At 36.7% G+C, this 16,962-nt stretch overlaps 1 protein-coding gene across 5 annotated transcripts in view; it reads left to right on the top strand.

The window, feature by feature from the left end:
* Nucleotides 1–16,962, top strand: part of SCYL2 (SCY1 like pseudokinase 2) — a 65,213-nt gene that overhangs the window by 15,941 nt on the left and 32,310 nt on the right. For 4 of the 5 annotated variants that reach the window (XM_053584253.1, XM_053584252.1, XM_053584254.1 and 1 more), the window contains exons 2-3: nucleotides 2,880–3,084; nucleotides 14,707–14,864. In XM_053584253.1, coding sequence (XP_053440228.1) covers nucleotides 2,908–3,084; nucleotides 14,707–14,864 — 335 coding nt within the window. In that variant the 5' untranslated portion in view covers nucleotides 2,880–2,907. Of the gene's footprint in view, nucleotides 1–2,879; nucleotides 3,085–14,706; nucleotides 14,865–16,962 lie in introns of those variants that run through there. The other variant, XM_053584255.1, reaches the window with a different exon arrangement.

Here is a 16,962-nt window from a genome sequence, read left to right as displayed (position 1 = left end):
GTGATCAATGGAAACTTTTTAATTTCATCAGGTCCCATTTTTAATTTTTGTTGTTGCTGTGACTGCTTTTGAGGTTGTCTTTATAAACTGGGTACTTGTGGCTATCCAGTTTTCCTGCACTATTTGTTGAATAGGGATTCTTTTCCATAGTGTATGTTTTTGTCTGCTTTGTCGAAGATCAGATAGGAATGAGAATGGTTTCATATGTGAGATCTCTGTTCTGAAGCATAGGTCTGTGCCTCTGCTTTTGTGTTTGTCCTATGCTGTTTTGGTTACTATAGCCTTGTAGTATAGCTTGAAGTCTGGTAAAGTGATGCCTCCCAGTTTGTTTTTATTATGTAAGGTTGCATTGGGTGTTTGGGGTCTTGTCTGGTTCCACAGGAAGCATAGATAACTCTTTTTTTTCTAGATCTGCAAAAAATGTTACTGGTATTTTAATGGGGGTTGTACTGAATCTGAATCTGTAAATCACTTTAGGCACCTTATTAGTTTTCCTTCTCACTGGGATCGGGCCCTTGCTGCTTGCTCATTGTCTCTGAAGCAGTTTCATATGTTTTGTCCAATTTTCTAGTTGCTTAAGGTAAGAAGGTAAATTCAGTTTTGTGCCTCCATCATGGCTAGAAACTAGAGTAATATTTTTAAATGTATAAAACAATACATAGAAAGGGAACCAATTTTTTTGAAGTAATTTTAATAACATTTCATAACTATGATATGGTGTTATATATGCTGCATGCATTAAATAACAAAATATAATGTGGAGTCTCATAATACTTCTTACTATCCTTGAATTCTTTACCTGACTCCACATTTGAAACTGCCACTTTAAAATTATCTGTGCTTGCCCATGTGTCTCTCAGAAAGTCTTCCTGTAATCTCAGACATACAAATGCTGTAGTGAAAAGAATATTTCCTTTAGACAGTAGATACCATCATAGAGTCTATCTTAATTTGCCAAGTGAGAAAAATTAAGCCTAATAGTTAATAATCCTTGATACAATACTAATACAAGACAGGTTGAATATCCCTAATCCAATCTGAAATTTATATCCTCTAAAATCTAAAACATTTTAAGTAGTGACGTGATGCTTAAAGGAATGCTCATTGCAGCCTTTCAGATTTCAGAATTTCACATTGGGTACGCACAGCTGATAACTATATAATGCAATTATTCCAAAATCCAAAATAATCCAAAATCCGAACACCTCTGAAACACCACATGTTTCAGATAACAGATACTCAACCTGTAACAATTAGTGGTCATTATGCTTCTTAAGCAATTAACGATTAATATTAATAAGTAATCATTAATGACACTAATCATTAATAACAAAGCTGTGAATTTAAAAAATAATCTCAGGGCCAGGCGTGGTGGCTCATGCTTAAAATCTCAGCACTGTGGGAGGCTGAGGCAGGTGGATCTCTTGAGCTCAGGAATTCGAGACCAGCCTGAGCAAGAGCAAGACTGTGTGTCTAAAAAATGGCTGGGCATTGTGGTGGGCACCTGTAATCCCAGCTACATGGGAGGCTGACGCAAGAAGGTTGTTTGAGCCCAAGGAGTTTGAGGTTGCTGTGAGCTACAATGTCATAGCACTCTACCCAGGGCGATTGGGTGAGACTCTGTCTCCAAAAAAATAAAAAAATATATAATCTTACGCTGCTTAAATGTTTTATTGTCCCTTTGCTGTCAGTGCTTTTCCTTCTTTCCTATTTATTTATTTATTTTTTTAAAGAGATAGTACTCTGTTCCCCAGGCTGGAGTGCAGTGGCATAATTGTAGTTCCATGTAACCTTGAATTTCTATCAGGTTATCCTCCTGCTTCAGCCTGCTTCAGCCTTGCAGGTAGCTGGGACTATAGGAATGTGTCACCATGCGTGGCTAATTTTTAAATTTTTTTTAGAGACAGGGTCTCACTGTGTTTCCCAGACTGCTCTCAAACTACTGATTTCAAGTGATCCTTCTGCCTCAGCCTCCCAAAGTGCTGTGATTATAGGCATTAGCCACTGTACTCAGCCTAAGTTCACTGTTTAATTGCTTCAGAATTCTTTTTGGGAAATAGTCTTAAGTAACTTCATAGTTCCGTAATTATTTAATAATCAGTAAAGCTTTGTATAAAATAAATGCAAACTTATTGCTTAGTGCAGCCTTAACTTCTTTTGGGGTTTTATATTATTATTTTTAGTGTGAAGTAAGGTGCAGACCTATACTACTTTAAGTCTTAAAGGATCCATGTTGTATAGTTGAATGACTTTCATTTTTTCCCTCTGTGTCAGTGTCAGTTGTGAATATGTCTTCCTGGTTGGTGAGAACTGAGGTCGAAAGGAACAGTTTGGGTTCTAGACTTAGATTTGTACTCAAGTGTATTGAGTTCTCTGAAGACAAAACCAACATGTAACTTAATTATATAAGATTGTTTTGCTCATTATTTGGGGGATATTACGCTTTTCAAACTAAACTATGAATAAGTGCTTATACATATAAAAAATGATGAGTTCTATGAAACTAATTTATGGCTTTCACATGAAAGCTATAACCCAGTTATAACCTAAGAATAGAGGGAAGGGGAAGAGGGAGGGGAGGGAGGGGGGAAGATGGGTGGAGGGAGGGTCATCGGTGGGATTACACCTGCAGTGCATCTTACAAGGGTACGTGTGAAACTTAGTAAATGTAGAATATAAATGTCTTAACACAGTAACTAAGAAAATGCCAGGAAGGCTATGTTAACCAGTGTGATGAAAATGTGTCAAACGGTCTATAAAACCAGTGTATGGTGCCCCGTGATCGCATTAATGTACACAGCTATGATTTAATAATAAAACATAAATAAATAAATTTAAAAAAAAATGATGAGTTCTTCTCCGTCTTTCTGTGTTTCTAGGTAGCTCTAACTACCCAATATTGCAGCCATGGAGTCCATGCTTAATAAATTGAAGAGTACTGTTACCAAAGTAACAGCTGACGTCACTAGTGCTGTAATGGGAAATCCTGTTACTAGAGAATTTGACGTTGGTCGACACATTGCTAGTGGCGGCAATGGGCTGGCTTGGAAGATTTTTAATGGCACAAAAAAATCAACAAAACAGGTGAGTCTTAATTGGGTATCTGATTGAAAAAGGCACACACGCTAAACACCGTGAAGTACACGTATGCATTTTTTATGTTAAGAAGTGCCAAAAGTTCTTTAATATGTTCTTAAATCAGTTCTTGAGTTCTTGTTTCATCTTACTACCTATGAAGCCGTACAAAAACAAATGCTTTGAGACATGCCCTGAATCTCTTGGTTACAGATAAACTAACGTACCTTATCATCTCGCAATCTAATTTTGCTTACTTAATAAACACGTCAGTTGAGCAAATATTAGATTATAATATGTAGCAAAGTGTATGTTTTAAGATAAAAATTGTCATGTTCCTTAAATTTCCTTTTCATATTTGTCAGTAAGTTATCGGCCATATACACAGTTAAAAAGTTTTCAATGTTAAGTATGTATTTTTTATTGCCTCTTTTACTGTATAGCTTTGTAGAAAATAGACTTCTATAACATTCTTGTGTTTAACCTCATGGTTTTTACCACTAGAGGGAAATACATTAGTGGAGTATAATCAGTAGTGTGTTTGGAGTTATATTTATTTCATACTTACTGGAAAACTAACTTCTTTTAGTAAAGAGTAGTTCAATTTGTAATTTTTTTTTTTTTTTATGTTTGGCTTAAGAGACCAGCAGATGGTTCTTAGAAATATGGAGGATTAAATTTTGCTTACAGCTTTCTATTGGAATTGGTAAAGAATAAAAAATATTCAGGTTTAAAATTTCTGTAGAAGTATGTTCTTGTTTTCAAAAGGACTTTTATTTCCCTACAAGTGAAATATATGGATTGTAAGGTGTAAGGGATTTATTACACCACATACTTCCCAATGACTACCATAATCACCAGATTGTGAGTATGCGTTGTTTGCTAGTTTTCCAAAGTTAGCTACTTCCTGAACATGTATATTAAAGACCAAATTGGCTTTGGTTGTCCTTTTATGAAAACAGGAATCTTGGTCCTGTGGTAGATTGCTGCTATGTAGTTTGTATCTGACTTGTAAATCCTGTTTTTATTGCCATTTGGAAATCTTTTGTATCATATTTTTACATATTATTTTGAGACAGAGTCTCACTCTGTCACCTGGGTAGAGTGCCGCGGTGTCATAGCTCACAGCAACCTCAAACTCCGGGGCTTGAGCAATCCTCTTGCCTCAGCATCTGGAGTAGCTGGGATTACAGGTGCCCACCACAATGCCCAGCTAGTTTTTGTACTTTTAGTAGACATGGGGTCTCACTCTTGCTTAGGCTTGTCTCGAACTCCCGAGCTCAAGGCTCACTTGCCTAGGCCTCTCAGAGTGCAGGATTCCAGGGGTGAGCCACTTCCAAAGCTTGGAAGTCTTTATTTAGATCTAAATCAGATCTATTAAAATTTATTGAGATCTGCGTCTTAGATGCTGATTGATTTAAGTTGTCATTTTTGAACATTGTTTTCTCTTTCAATTCACTTAGAGTTAGTTCATCCAAAAAGTATTTTTTTGAGTAATGACTATTTAAAAACCATTAATGAGGTTATGAGGTTATACAGTTGACCAGCCTCCTTGAACACTAGCACAAATTACTAGTTATATAAAAGGAAAAACAAAAGAACACTAAATTTAAAAAAATCGTGCTTTTTCTTTTTAGAGACAGGGTTTAGCTTTGCCCAGGCTGGCCTCAAACTCTTGGGCTTGAGCAGATCTTTTTGCATGAGGCTCCCACATAACTGGGACTATAGGCACACACACCGTATACAACTTAAAATTAAGCATTTTTATTAAGGATGTGGTATAATATAATAGCATCTCTGTGCTTAACCAAATAGTTTGTGTTGATATCAGTAGTTCCTATGCTAAAACGCCTGATAAAGTTGGAGCTTCTGTTGCTACTTATAGAACTTGAGAACCAGGCACAAACGATAGAGCCCCATTTTCAGCTGCTGTCAGGACTGGGTTGTCTTAGGAAACTTTTCTTCATTTCCGTTTTTTGTTTGTTTTTTTTGCCAAATTTATTGCTTTGGAGTGGAAAGTAGTTTTGGGATACATCAGTGCTCTTAGTGGATGTGGTTTTAAATTTCCTGTTTCGCCTCCTTTAAATGGCAGGAATCAAAACTGAGTATCCTGTCTTTATTATTGTTTAATTCCCTAGAACAGCTAAGAACCTAATCACCTTGATATTGAAACCTCATTTTAATTTCTCTTTTAACTGAAATGTTTTAATTTTTTTTCTTTTTCTTTTTCTTTTTTATTAAATCATAGCTGTGTACATTGATATGATCATGGGGCATCATTCACTAGCTTTACAGACCGTTTACCAAGTTTCACATATACCCTTGTGAGATGCACCGCTGGTGTAATCCCACCGATCTCCTTCCCTCTACCCACCGCCCCCCTCCCTCCCCTCCCTTTCCCCCTTCCCCCTAGTCTTAGGTTGTAACTGGGTTATAGCTTTCATGTGAAAACCCTAAATTAGTTTCATAGTAGGGCTGAGTACATTGGGTACTTTTTCTTCCATTCTTTGTTTTAATTTTTTTAATTGCCTCATTTTTATTGAAAGAGAATCATAACAAAATAAATAATCTAGAGCTCTGTTATTTTGAAACGTTATTTTGTGTTTTGCTAGTCAAGTTCAATAGTAAGAAGGGGGAAAAGGGTAGAACAAAGAGTTGGATCTTTAACTGACTGTGAACATTCAGTTGGGATAACTCACTATCTTTGGACCAGCCATGAACATCTATTTAAATTAATTAAATTAAATCCAATTATTTCAAATATTCTATTGTCACGTGGCCAGCACTATTATATTGGACAGTGCAGACAATTTCTGTAAGAATAGAAGGTTGTTTAGGATAGCACCAATCCAGATAAAACTGGAAGAAAAATAATAAAAAAGATACTATGTCTAGTCTTTTTTCTTCCCCTGTAAAGGGGCATTGAGATTTAGGGCATCTTTTTTACCCTCTCAGCGTTTCTTATTCTGGCATACTAAGTACTTGAGTCCAGTTGATAGCAACATATAAGATATTACATTTGAAATTGACTTACAGGTAAACAGCGGGTTAGGGACCTTGGGGTGGGAAGAGATCTCATACCGTTTTACTCTGATGGTAAATTACCATGAGATTCAAGCCATTGTATTTAAAGTTTGCTTCTTGTTTTCTTTTTCTGCAAACATACTTCACTATTTTTTACATGATTTTCAAGAAAAGTGTCAAAACATTGCTCTACAAAAAAAGCCAACAGCTCAACAATATTTCTGAGTTTAAATGCTCCTTATGTAAGTAGTACTTTCAAAGTTTGTGTGTCCTTTTAAAGGTTATCTGTGTATTTTTTTCCTAGGGTTATTTCAAGTTCACATTCATAAACGATGAACTATGATTTTCAGATCATGTATAGCTTTTGACCTTTTAGCCTAAATGCCCCTAACAAAAGTAGTAATAATAGCACCTACAGAGAAGACGAAAAAGAAAACATCTCTGAAAGCTGTGATGCAGCAAGATGAAGAGAAGGTTTAGTAAATAAAATTTTACCCGTCCGCCTGACAACTTCTCTGTGCCTCTTCAGCACATCTGTGTTAGTGTTCCGGGTTTATGTTTCCAAAAATCTAGTTTCTCTTGATTCTTACTGTTTATGAAGGATATTCAAGTAAGAAATAGCTCATAGTGAATAATTCATGAAAGTGGAATAAAGAATTGCTGAGAGTCTTCAAAACAAGTGTCTAGTTGGTTTTTTGCAGTTAAAGTTCTTTAAGTTTTTAGGCTAGTTTTGTGTACAAAATAAGCTGTTAAGATTTTAAAAAATTTCCAATTTGGACAAACTTAATCAAATATAGAGTTTGTTGTAAACATGTTAAACTGGTCTTTAATGGTAGCTTTTTGGCATTTGAAGCTACTTTTTAAGATTGCGTTCTTGTTGGTACACTTGTAGAGTTGTTTAATTTCCTTTTCGAGTGTTCATTTAGAAGTAGCTCTTTCTCCCTAACTATTATTCTTTGTGGAATCTGGGAGGGATGCTAAAGACATTTCTAGGTGATATTTAGAGAATAAAAATTGTTGCATCTATTTAATTTTTAAAGCATAAACTCAGTTTTAAGAACTTACGCACACACAACATGGAATAGTGACAAATCATAAATGTACAGCTTGAGAAACGTTCACAGTGATTACACTCTGCAACCAGCAGTCAGATCAACAGAACACGACTGGCACGCATGTCCTTTTCCAGTCGTTATCCCAACCCTCTTCTCTCCAGGGGTAACAAATATCCTGTCCTTGAACACTTTAGAATAATTTTGCCTGTTTTTGAACTTTATTTAAGTGGAATCATAGGGTTCCTACTCTTGTGTTTGGCTCCTTTTCCTAAACAGTGTGTTCATAATACACTTTGCATTGTTAGGGTACTGCTGTGAACCTTTTCGTATATGCCAATGGCTTATATGACACATTACCTAGGTGTGGGATTCTTAGGTTGTTGCGTATGTGTTTGTTTAGTGCTGAACAGGTTTTTGAGAGTGGTTGTTCCAACATACATTTCTACCAATTGTTAAACAGTTTCTCCTACCTCTGCCAACTTTGATATAGTTAGTCTTTTTAGCTTTAGACATTCCAGATGAAGGGAGGGACTGTTTAATTTTAGAAAATACTGTGAAATATTCCCCACTCCCCCTTCCTCTTCAACTTTTACAGTATCTGAGAGGTAATTACAGGCATGGGGTTTATACCATTATGTCTCAGTTATGTCTTTGTTACTTAGTGTTTACAGAGTTTCATGTTTCCATGCTTACAGTGGTTATCTGAACAGAAAGGCGCTCTTTTCAAAGACATTTGTACATCCTTTTCTATGAATATTTATCGGAGAGGCGTTTCTGAGACAAATGCGCTGGAGCGGAATTCATGGGTTTTACTAATTTTTATGCTATACTTTATTTAAACAGGCTATTAAAGACGGAAATTTTTTTGCCAATCTCTTCTCTGTCTCTGTGTATATAAAGAAGATAAATGAGAGATGTTTGCCGTATACACACACATACATTTATATTTATATGTGTGTATATTCTTTAAAAATTGACATACTGTTTTATCAGGAATATTATGACTATCAAGACTGCTAATTTGATTAATTTATAATAAAACACTACTTTAATGTAGTTTCGGTCTCATGCCTTTTCGTGTGTCCTTTGTGAAGCAAAGGTATTTATTTTTGGAGAAAATGTTTTTAAAAAAATGTGTGCATCTGGGCAGCATCTGTGGCTCAAAGGAGTAGGTCGCTGGCCCCATATACCAGAGGTGCAAACCCAGCCCTGGCCAAAAACTGGAAAAAAAAAAAAAAGTGTGCATTTTGTTTAACTATATATGTATGAGATCTGACAATTAAGTTTATAAACTCATCCTAGAGAAAGTGCAACTACATCCCTCATTGCTGAGTATCACTACAGTCACTTCCTAGGAACTCCCTTTGGGAAGCTATGCACCAGTGCCAGTGCCTAGTCTACCCTTTAATGTGGGAACTCTTTTTCTGGAATGACTATCAGAGCTGTCACCAGCACACCAAAACACGCAGTGACCATAATGAACACCCCTCAGCTAAACACCACCACATGTCGTAAGCACATGGTGGCAGGTTTGTGAATCTAAATGTCAGACTTTGTATGATGACAGCTCCGACGGCCATTCCAGATAAAAGAGTTCCCAAACTGCTTTGCGGGGCGGAGCAGGCACTGGCATCCGTGCATAGCTTCCCAAGGGGAGGACTTCAAAGGTGATCGTAATGATATTCAGCAACAAGGTAGGTAACAGCTTTTCTAGGACAAGTTCACAAACTTAATTGTCAGACCCTCTATATAGTTTTGCCTGGTCTTGGGCTAGCATTTCTAATTATTAGTAAATTAAGCTTTTATTTATTATTATTAGCAGTTGACGTAAGGTTCTATGTTACCGGGTGGTTACTCTTCAAAATGGATTTAATATTTATCAGTAGTCTTCTAATGTCCCACCTTTTATATTCGTTTTTGCAGTAGGTTTTTAAAACATAGGATAGTGTTAGTGTTAGTTTGGCTTTAGAGTCAGATTTGTTGGGTTGGCATTTTTGCCCTAATGGCTTTAGGTGCTTCATAACATCTCCAGTTAAATGACTGTTTTTTTCCATAAGGATAATGAAGGTTGATTTAAAAATGTTATTGTATAATAAATATTTAATTTTCATATTTTATTCTGTCTACCAAATGTAGGATTGGGCATATTATTCCTTCCTTATTCTAAAATCTACATTGTGTTATCCAGATGCCAATATTCATGGGTGAGGCTTGCTAATACTGTGTCAAATTCAATGATAATAAATAATTACATTATAATAATTAAAAATTTTAAAGTAAAGGTGATGTGCAGAACTGAATATGCTAGTCAAATCACTTAGATTAAAAAAAGATAGGGTGGCGCCTGTGGCTCAGTGAGCAGGGCGCCGGCCCCATATACCGAGGGTGGTGGGTTCAAACCCAGCCCCGGCCAAACTGCCACAAAAAAAAAAAAATAGCCGGGCGTTGTGGCGGGCGCCGGTAGTCCCAGCTACTCGGGAGGCTGAGGCAGGAGAATCGCCTAAGCCCAGGAGTTGGAGGTTGCTGTGAGCTGTGTGACGCCACAGCACTCTACCAAGGCCAATAAAGTGAAACTCTGTCTCTACAAAAAAAAAAAAAAAAAAAGATAATAAACTATTTAATTTTAAGGGGTGTATGTTGTTGCCTTTCAGTTCTCTAAAAAAATCAACTTGCTGGGCACGGTGGCTCATGCCTGTAATCCTAGCACTCTGGGAGGCCGAGGTGGGTGGATTGCTTGAGCTCACAGGTTTGAGACCAGCCTGAGCCAGAGCAAGACCTTGTCTCTAAAAATAGCCAGATGTTTTTGGGGCCTGTGTAGTCCCAGCTACTAGAGGGGCTGAGGCAAGAGAGTCGCTTGAGCCCAAGTGTTTGAGGTTTCTGTGAGCTATGACACTATGGCACTCTACCGAGGGTGACAAAGAGAGTATCTCAATAAAAAAAAATTATAAATTAGGACTATATCAAATAGAACATCCCTATTATCACAAATATTACAGTTTTCAGAATAATTTCATAGCCTTTTTTGTTTAAAGTTAGACTGTCGTAAAAAAAAATACCTTTTAATGGGTGACTTCCTTTGCCAGTGTTTATGCAGTGAATAAATAAAAAATAGGATAGGAAACTAGGCCGGGTGTGGTGGTTCATGCCTGTGATCCCAGCATTTAGAAGGCCGAGGTGGGCAGATCAGCTAAAGCTCACGAGTTTGAGACCAGCCTAAGCTAGAGCAAGACTCTGTCTCTAAAAAATAGCTAGATATTGTGGTGGGCACCTGTAGTCCCAGCTGCTCAGTAGGCCAAGGCAAAAGACTTGCTGGAGCCCAGGAGTTTGAGGTTGCTGTGAGCTATAATGCCACAGCACTCTACTAGGGGTGACAAAGTGAGAGTCTGTCTCAAAATAAATAAATAAATAAGGATACCAAATATCCCTTATCTTTTGTCCTTGTAATTTTTGTGTTAAGAAAGAACCTCAAATTTCGACTAGAGTTAACAGTTGAATCTTCAGTGGAAGATATACTGAAACGAGTATTTCATTTTTGTCTGTATATTTGAAAAATTTTATGAGGAAAAGGTGAAAAAGATGTTAATTGAAGATGACAATGAAATGCTTTTTATGAATTGCTTATGTTTATTGACATCTGAGTGTCTTCTAGGTGTGTAATGCTGCTAGATCTTGTGATGGACAGAGAGACGCATGGCATTGGTCCTTTGTTCAGGAAGATTATAATAGGCTGGGCACAGCGGCTCACGCCTGTAATCCCAACACTCTGGGAGGCCAAGGCTGGTGGAGAGCCTGAGCTCAGGAGTTGGAGGCCAGCCTGAGCAACAGCGAGACCCCATCTCTACTAAAAACAGAAAAACTAGCCAGGCATAAGGCATGTGCCTAATAGTCCCAGCTACTTGGGAGGCTAAAGTAATATCACTCAAACCCAGGAGTTTGAGGTTGCTGTGAGCTATGACACCAGAGCACTCTACCCAGGGTGACAGAGTGAGACTCTGTCTCAAAAAAAAAAGAAAAGGAAAAGGAAATAAGGAAGATTATAATATATGGTGACATGTGTGTTAACAGAGTGGTACAGCAAAGTAGTAAAAGAAAAACGTAAATTAGAAATTAGATGAAGTTATATTCTGATGAAATGTTTTGTAGTACAGAGTAAGAGTTTTATTTTATAAAGTTGGTATGAGCCCTGATTGGTTAACAACACGATTTTGTTAACGATGGTTGTAATGAACTTAAAGAGAAAATAGGAAGATAGTTGATGACCTATGTAAAGAATCCGTCACCTCTGACTTAAAACAATAAATGACTGTGAGAGTATTTGGTGATGTTTCTTTTTCTATATTAACAACAGTTTTCCTCCTTGATAGACATGAAACTTTTAAGAACTCAAGAGCCTTTTCATGTGATTTTTTAAACTTAACCCATCTTGAAAAATAAACACTTTTAAATTAGATACATTTATAAAATGTGTTATAGCAGAACACTTACTAAAATAAGATTGCGCACATGAATGGTGAGGAACTTGGAACTTCTAGGTCATTTGTTTTTAGTTCAAATTAATATTACATAAAACTCTTACCTGCTGGTTGTCCTGTGTCTCATAATGACCAAAGAAGCTAAGATTATGTGTTTATGTATAAGTGCTATTTAAAACTGTCACTCAAATGATTTCTTTCTTGAGGGCATGTAACACAAGGCTTAGCACATAATAACTATGTAAGTGCTATGTATTGTTATTTTTGGAAATATAAATTGACTTGGGAACCTCTTTATTTGTGAGATTCTCTAGTAGACTGTGGCCAGAAACTTTTGCTACAGAGAATGTATAACATTATCATTTTTTCTTGTTCCTGTTATGAATCTCATATGAAAAATAACAATGACCAAGGATTGACCTCAAGGACTACGTAAATAACAAGTGGCAGGAGTGGAATTGCAGCTTAGGTTTGTGAGAGTTTAGAACCTGGGCATTGAGCTGCGTTCTTATACATGCTGCGTGTGTATTTCTGTGTGATATTAGGAGGAGTGGTCTTCGGTTTCTGTCGCATCATTGTTTTGGCAGGGTGTTGAGTTTCTACCTTTATATTTCAAGGATGCTTCTTGAGTATTGGTCTTAAATGTGCAGATCATTGATCAGATGTGTGTTCTTGATCACATATGTCATCACATAATTCACCAGTGAGAGAAAAATAAGTATGGGTTTTGGTGTTAGTGATGTAACAATGATAGCCAACATTTATTGAATATTTATAATATGTCAGGTATTATAATAAATTCTTTTTATAGTACTGTGTCATTTACTCTTGTGTAATCTTATGAAGTATCCCTACTATTTTTTTATTTCCATTTTTTTGTTGAGAAAACTTGCCCAAGGGTGGCTTGGTCAGTTGTAGGAAAGTTGACTCAAACTCGGCTCTGATCTAATGCCAGTATTTTGAGTACTGTGTAAATACCTCCTCTGTTATAATAATAAATAGTGCTTTATTCACAATTGCTTGAGGAATGTTATGTTTGAATTGAGTTACAGTAGTAAATAGTTTCTTTGTGTTACCACTCTTAAGAGACTAAATTCGCTAATATTCTTAATTCATACACATGTGTAAGGAATGTCCAACGTAAGTTCTATTTGAGAAGTTAATTGGTTTGGAATTTTGCAGTGCGATGATTAGCTTGCCAGGGTAACTTGTAAAAACAGCAATCCTAATGTAGCAGAATGAAAAACAGAAGGAAATAATGAGAAGAGAAAAACAATAAAATGGAAAGATACCATTTTGGATATTGATAGTTGAGTAACAGTAGGTTAAATTAGAGGCCTTGAAAAGAGACTTTTATAGGAATACTGAGTGATTTAAAGTCTTTCACAAAATTTTGGAAAGCAAGCATCCTTTGCTAATTATGCTTGTGGTTTTTTTAGTCTTTTTTCCCCGTTATTACCAAAATTACATCATTGATATAATATGTCACCTTGATCAACAGGGCTAATTTACTGGATAAGAACTCTTTTTGTTTAGCTGAGAATGAAAGAAAAAAGATAATGGTCAAGAGGTTGTGTGCTTTTAGTAGTATTAGGCCATTAAACTGAAATGTCTGATTTCGAGTCCAAAGTTTGGTTTATTATGTGTCAAATGAAAAGCAGTACAGTTATTCAGAGTATGTGCCTAAACCAGGATTGGCCTGTCTCTGTTGACCATTCTCAGCTGCTTAATTGTAGTTTTCTTCATGATGTTGTTAATTAGTTGCAGCAGACATCTCTATAATCGATTGACCAGTTTCATGAAACTGTAGTGGATAATATCACTGCTGGACCACCAACAGTCAGCATTAGCTTTTGTTGATGAATATTTGGTTTGGACTGTTTTGACCCTGCATCTTTATTCAGCCATTATGCTGAACGTTTTCACTTGTCCAAAAGAATCCATTTTTAATCACACATACAATACTGTGTAGAAGTGGTTTACCTTTATGTCATTACAACAAAGAAAGGCAAGCTGCAAAACAATTTCTCCTTCTGACACTTGTTTAATTCTTGTGCAACCCATCTGTCCAGCTTCTTGCCAGTTTGTTTCAAATGGTCCGTATTCTTGGAATAGTACGGTCTGAATTGTTGGAATCTACCTTGCTGCTAACGCATGTGGTAGATTGAGATGGATTCGCTCCTGCTGTAGCTTTCAGCTCATCATTATCCATCTTGGTCTTACGTCACCCATGTGGCTCATTTTCAAGATTAAAATCACTGAAACCGGACAAGACTTCTCATATTTGAAAATACAGTAACATGAATTTTTGACTTATACATGGCTTTACAAAAATGGCTTTAAAAACATTTGAAAGATAATCCTAAGGCAAAACATGCATTTGAGAGACTGAGGATGTACCATCATCATAAAATAAGAAGTGTCAAAGTGAAATGTCAGCAATGTCAGCTGTCAAACGTAGTCCTTAAGGAAATTGGACAATTCATACTTTTAATAATCTAATATAAAATAAGCTGTGAATAATTTCAAAGGGAAGTGATGGAGGAGCAGCTTCTTACAATAACCATTCAAAGTTACCAGGTAGGGGTAGGTTGATATGAAAGAGTGTGTAGATTATTCATATGTGAAAAATGCTTTCAAATTAGTTTTTTGTATAAGCAAGCATGCAACATTTCTTTCAAAAATCATGTCAAGATTTTGTAGTATAAAGCTGAGTTATCATTACAAATAGCATTTAAAATTGTTTAACATTTTAACTTTTATTTGAATTCTGGTTAAATAAATGATTACTGTATAGGAGACAACACATTGGGCACAGTTTATGTGTACCTCTGTTACCAGAATTCAAAGGTAGGTATTTTCCTGTGTTCTTCAGATGAGAACTCTGGGACTCATACCTTTAAAAATATTTAGCTTTACTAATCATAAGGAAACCAACCTTTTGATGTCAGAAAAGTATTAAATTGGTTCTAATTTCCATGGTATTTTTAGTTATTTCTATTTTATACTGTTGAGACATTCAAATATAATTTTGTTACTTTTCCATAATTTTTGATTAAAATTATAACATTTTTATTTAGGAAGTAGCTGTTTTTGTCTTTGATAAAAAGCTGATTGACAAATATCAAAAATTTGAAAAGGACCAAATAATTGATTCCCTAAAACGAGGAGTTCAGCAGTTAACTCGACTTCGACACCCTAGACTTCTTACTGTTCAGCATCCTTTAGAAGAATCCAGGTAACGTTTTAATGAAAACTTATATAGGGGAATTTCCTGGACAAGTAGTTAAAAGTAACTTTACATTGAAATCTGTTTCAAGTATTGTCAGTGAAACTGTCAAGTTCTTATGCATGTTTTCCCTAAAATTTATTTGCATCGTCTATATGTATTCTTCTTTTTGTAACATTGGTAAAGACTTTCTTCACTTTTGCCATGATTATCTGTTTAAAGTGCTTCCTCTATGCTCAGTGCTACAGTAGTCCGAATAGAAGGTGTAAAAGGAGTATGGAATACAGTTCCTGCCCCAAAGTAGTTACCTTTGTTAATTTGCTGGAAGTTCTTATCTTCTTTTCATTGATTCAATATTTGGGGGGTAGTTTTGTGTGAGTGCCAGGTATTATCATTAGACGTTTAACCTTCTACTATGCCCAGTATGTCAGTCCATAGCCCTTAGTTACTTTGCCATCTATTTTTCTCAAGGATGAACGTGGGAAATGTTGCCAAGAATTAGACAATGAAGTTTATGTAATCTCAACTGGACTCTCAAGCCCTGGTGTTTTTAATACTCCTTTAGATCACCGTAACTTTATAAACCATTCATATTCCTGGTGACCCCAAGTTTCTACCCTTCTTCCTTCTTCCTTAGCAGACTGTATTACCGTCTCTTAATCTTCATCAAGTGGTTTATCATTATGTTCTCTGGCACTTAGGACTTTTAAGAATAGTCCTCAGGACACAGAGCTGTTCTAGATTTCCCATCTTCCTTCAACCAGGGCAGTTTTGCTTTGATCCGTTGTATATATTGGTTTCTGTGAAATTCTTACTTTGGAATCTTTAGTAAACTACTCTCCACACCCAAAGGCCCCAAGGACATAAGATCCTTTCTTTAACCCAGAATTGAAAAACAATTTACTATGTGAAAAACTACGCTTAATGTTTTATATTGTTTAACTCATCTAATTCTCACAATTTTACAAGAGAACAGCAGATCACAGACATTACTTAAACTGTATGGTTTTAAGTGGCAAAGCTGGGCAGGATTCATTCTGTCACCCTGACTCCTGAGCCCTTTTTTTTTTTTTTTATTATACCTTGCTATCTTACCCCACAATATGCTCATTTCTCTTAAAAAAAAACTTAACCAGTTTACATTTTTGCGATGTTGCCCATGCTGGTCATAAACTCCTTAGTTTGAGCAATCTTCTCGCCCAGGTCTCTCATACGACTGTACCTGGCTTGCATATATGTTTCTTTTTCTTTTTTCTTTTTCTTTTTTTGAGACAGAGTCTCACTATGTCGCCCTCCATAGAGTGCTGTGGCATCACAGCTCACAGCAACCTCAAACTCTTAGGCTTAAGTGATTCTCTTGCCTCAGCCTCCCAAGTACCTGGGACTACAGGCCCCCGCCACAGTGCCCGGCTATTTTTTGTTGCAGTTGTCGTTGTTGTTTGGCAGGCCTGGGCTGGGTTCGAGTTCACCAGCCTCGGTGTGGTGTATGTGGCCAGCACCCTACCCAGTGAGCTATGGGCGCCGCCCTTGCTCCTATGTTTCTTATTATAAAAATATTTTTGGTTGCCTTCCTTTTCATAAATAAACCCAGATTATAATTGCTGTCTGTTAGGTAATACTCATGATTGTGAATCCTGCATTCCACAGTGGACTAAGGTTTTGTTTTGTTTTTCCCCACACACTTGTCCTGTGTTTTCTTGACTCCATATTTGCTGGTACTATTTTCTCTGGGACGTTTTCTGTGTCTGTAAGTGTCACCTATTAGAATTCTGGCCATCGGGCGGCACCTGTGGCTCAGTGAGTAGGGCGCCGGCCCCATATACCAAGGGTGGTGGGTTCAAACCCAGCCCCAGCCAAACTGCAACAAAAAAAAAATAGCCGGGCATTGTGGCGGGCGCCTGTAGTCCCAGCTGCTCGGGAGGCTGAGGCAGGAGAATCACGTAAGCCCAAGAGCTGGAGGCTGCTGTGAGCTGTGTGACGCCACGGCACTCTACCGAGGGCAGTAAAGTGAGACAATGTCTCTACAAAAAAAAAAGGAATTCTGGCCATCTGCATTAAGTTGTGTCTACACTTCTTGTATCTCATAATTACATTTTAAATCTCTTGA

Source organism: Nycticebus coucang, chromosome 3 (assembly GCF_027406575.1).
Source record: "Nycticebus coucang isolate mNycCou1 chromosome 3, mNycCou1.pri, whole genome shotgun sequence".
NCBI lineage: Eukaryota > Metazoa > Chordata > Mammalia > Primates > Lorisidae > Nycticebus > Nycticebus coucang.
Note: the sequence above shows the minus strand (reverse complement) of the source record. Positions and strands in the feature narration are given on the sequence as shown.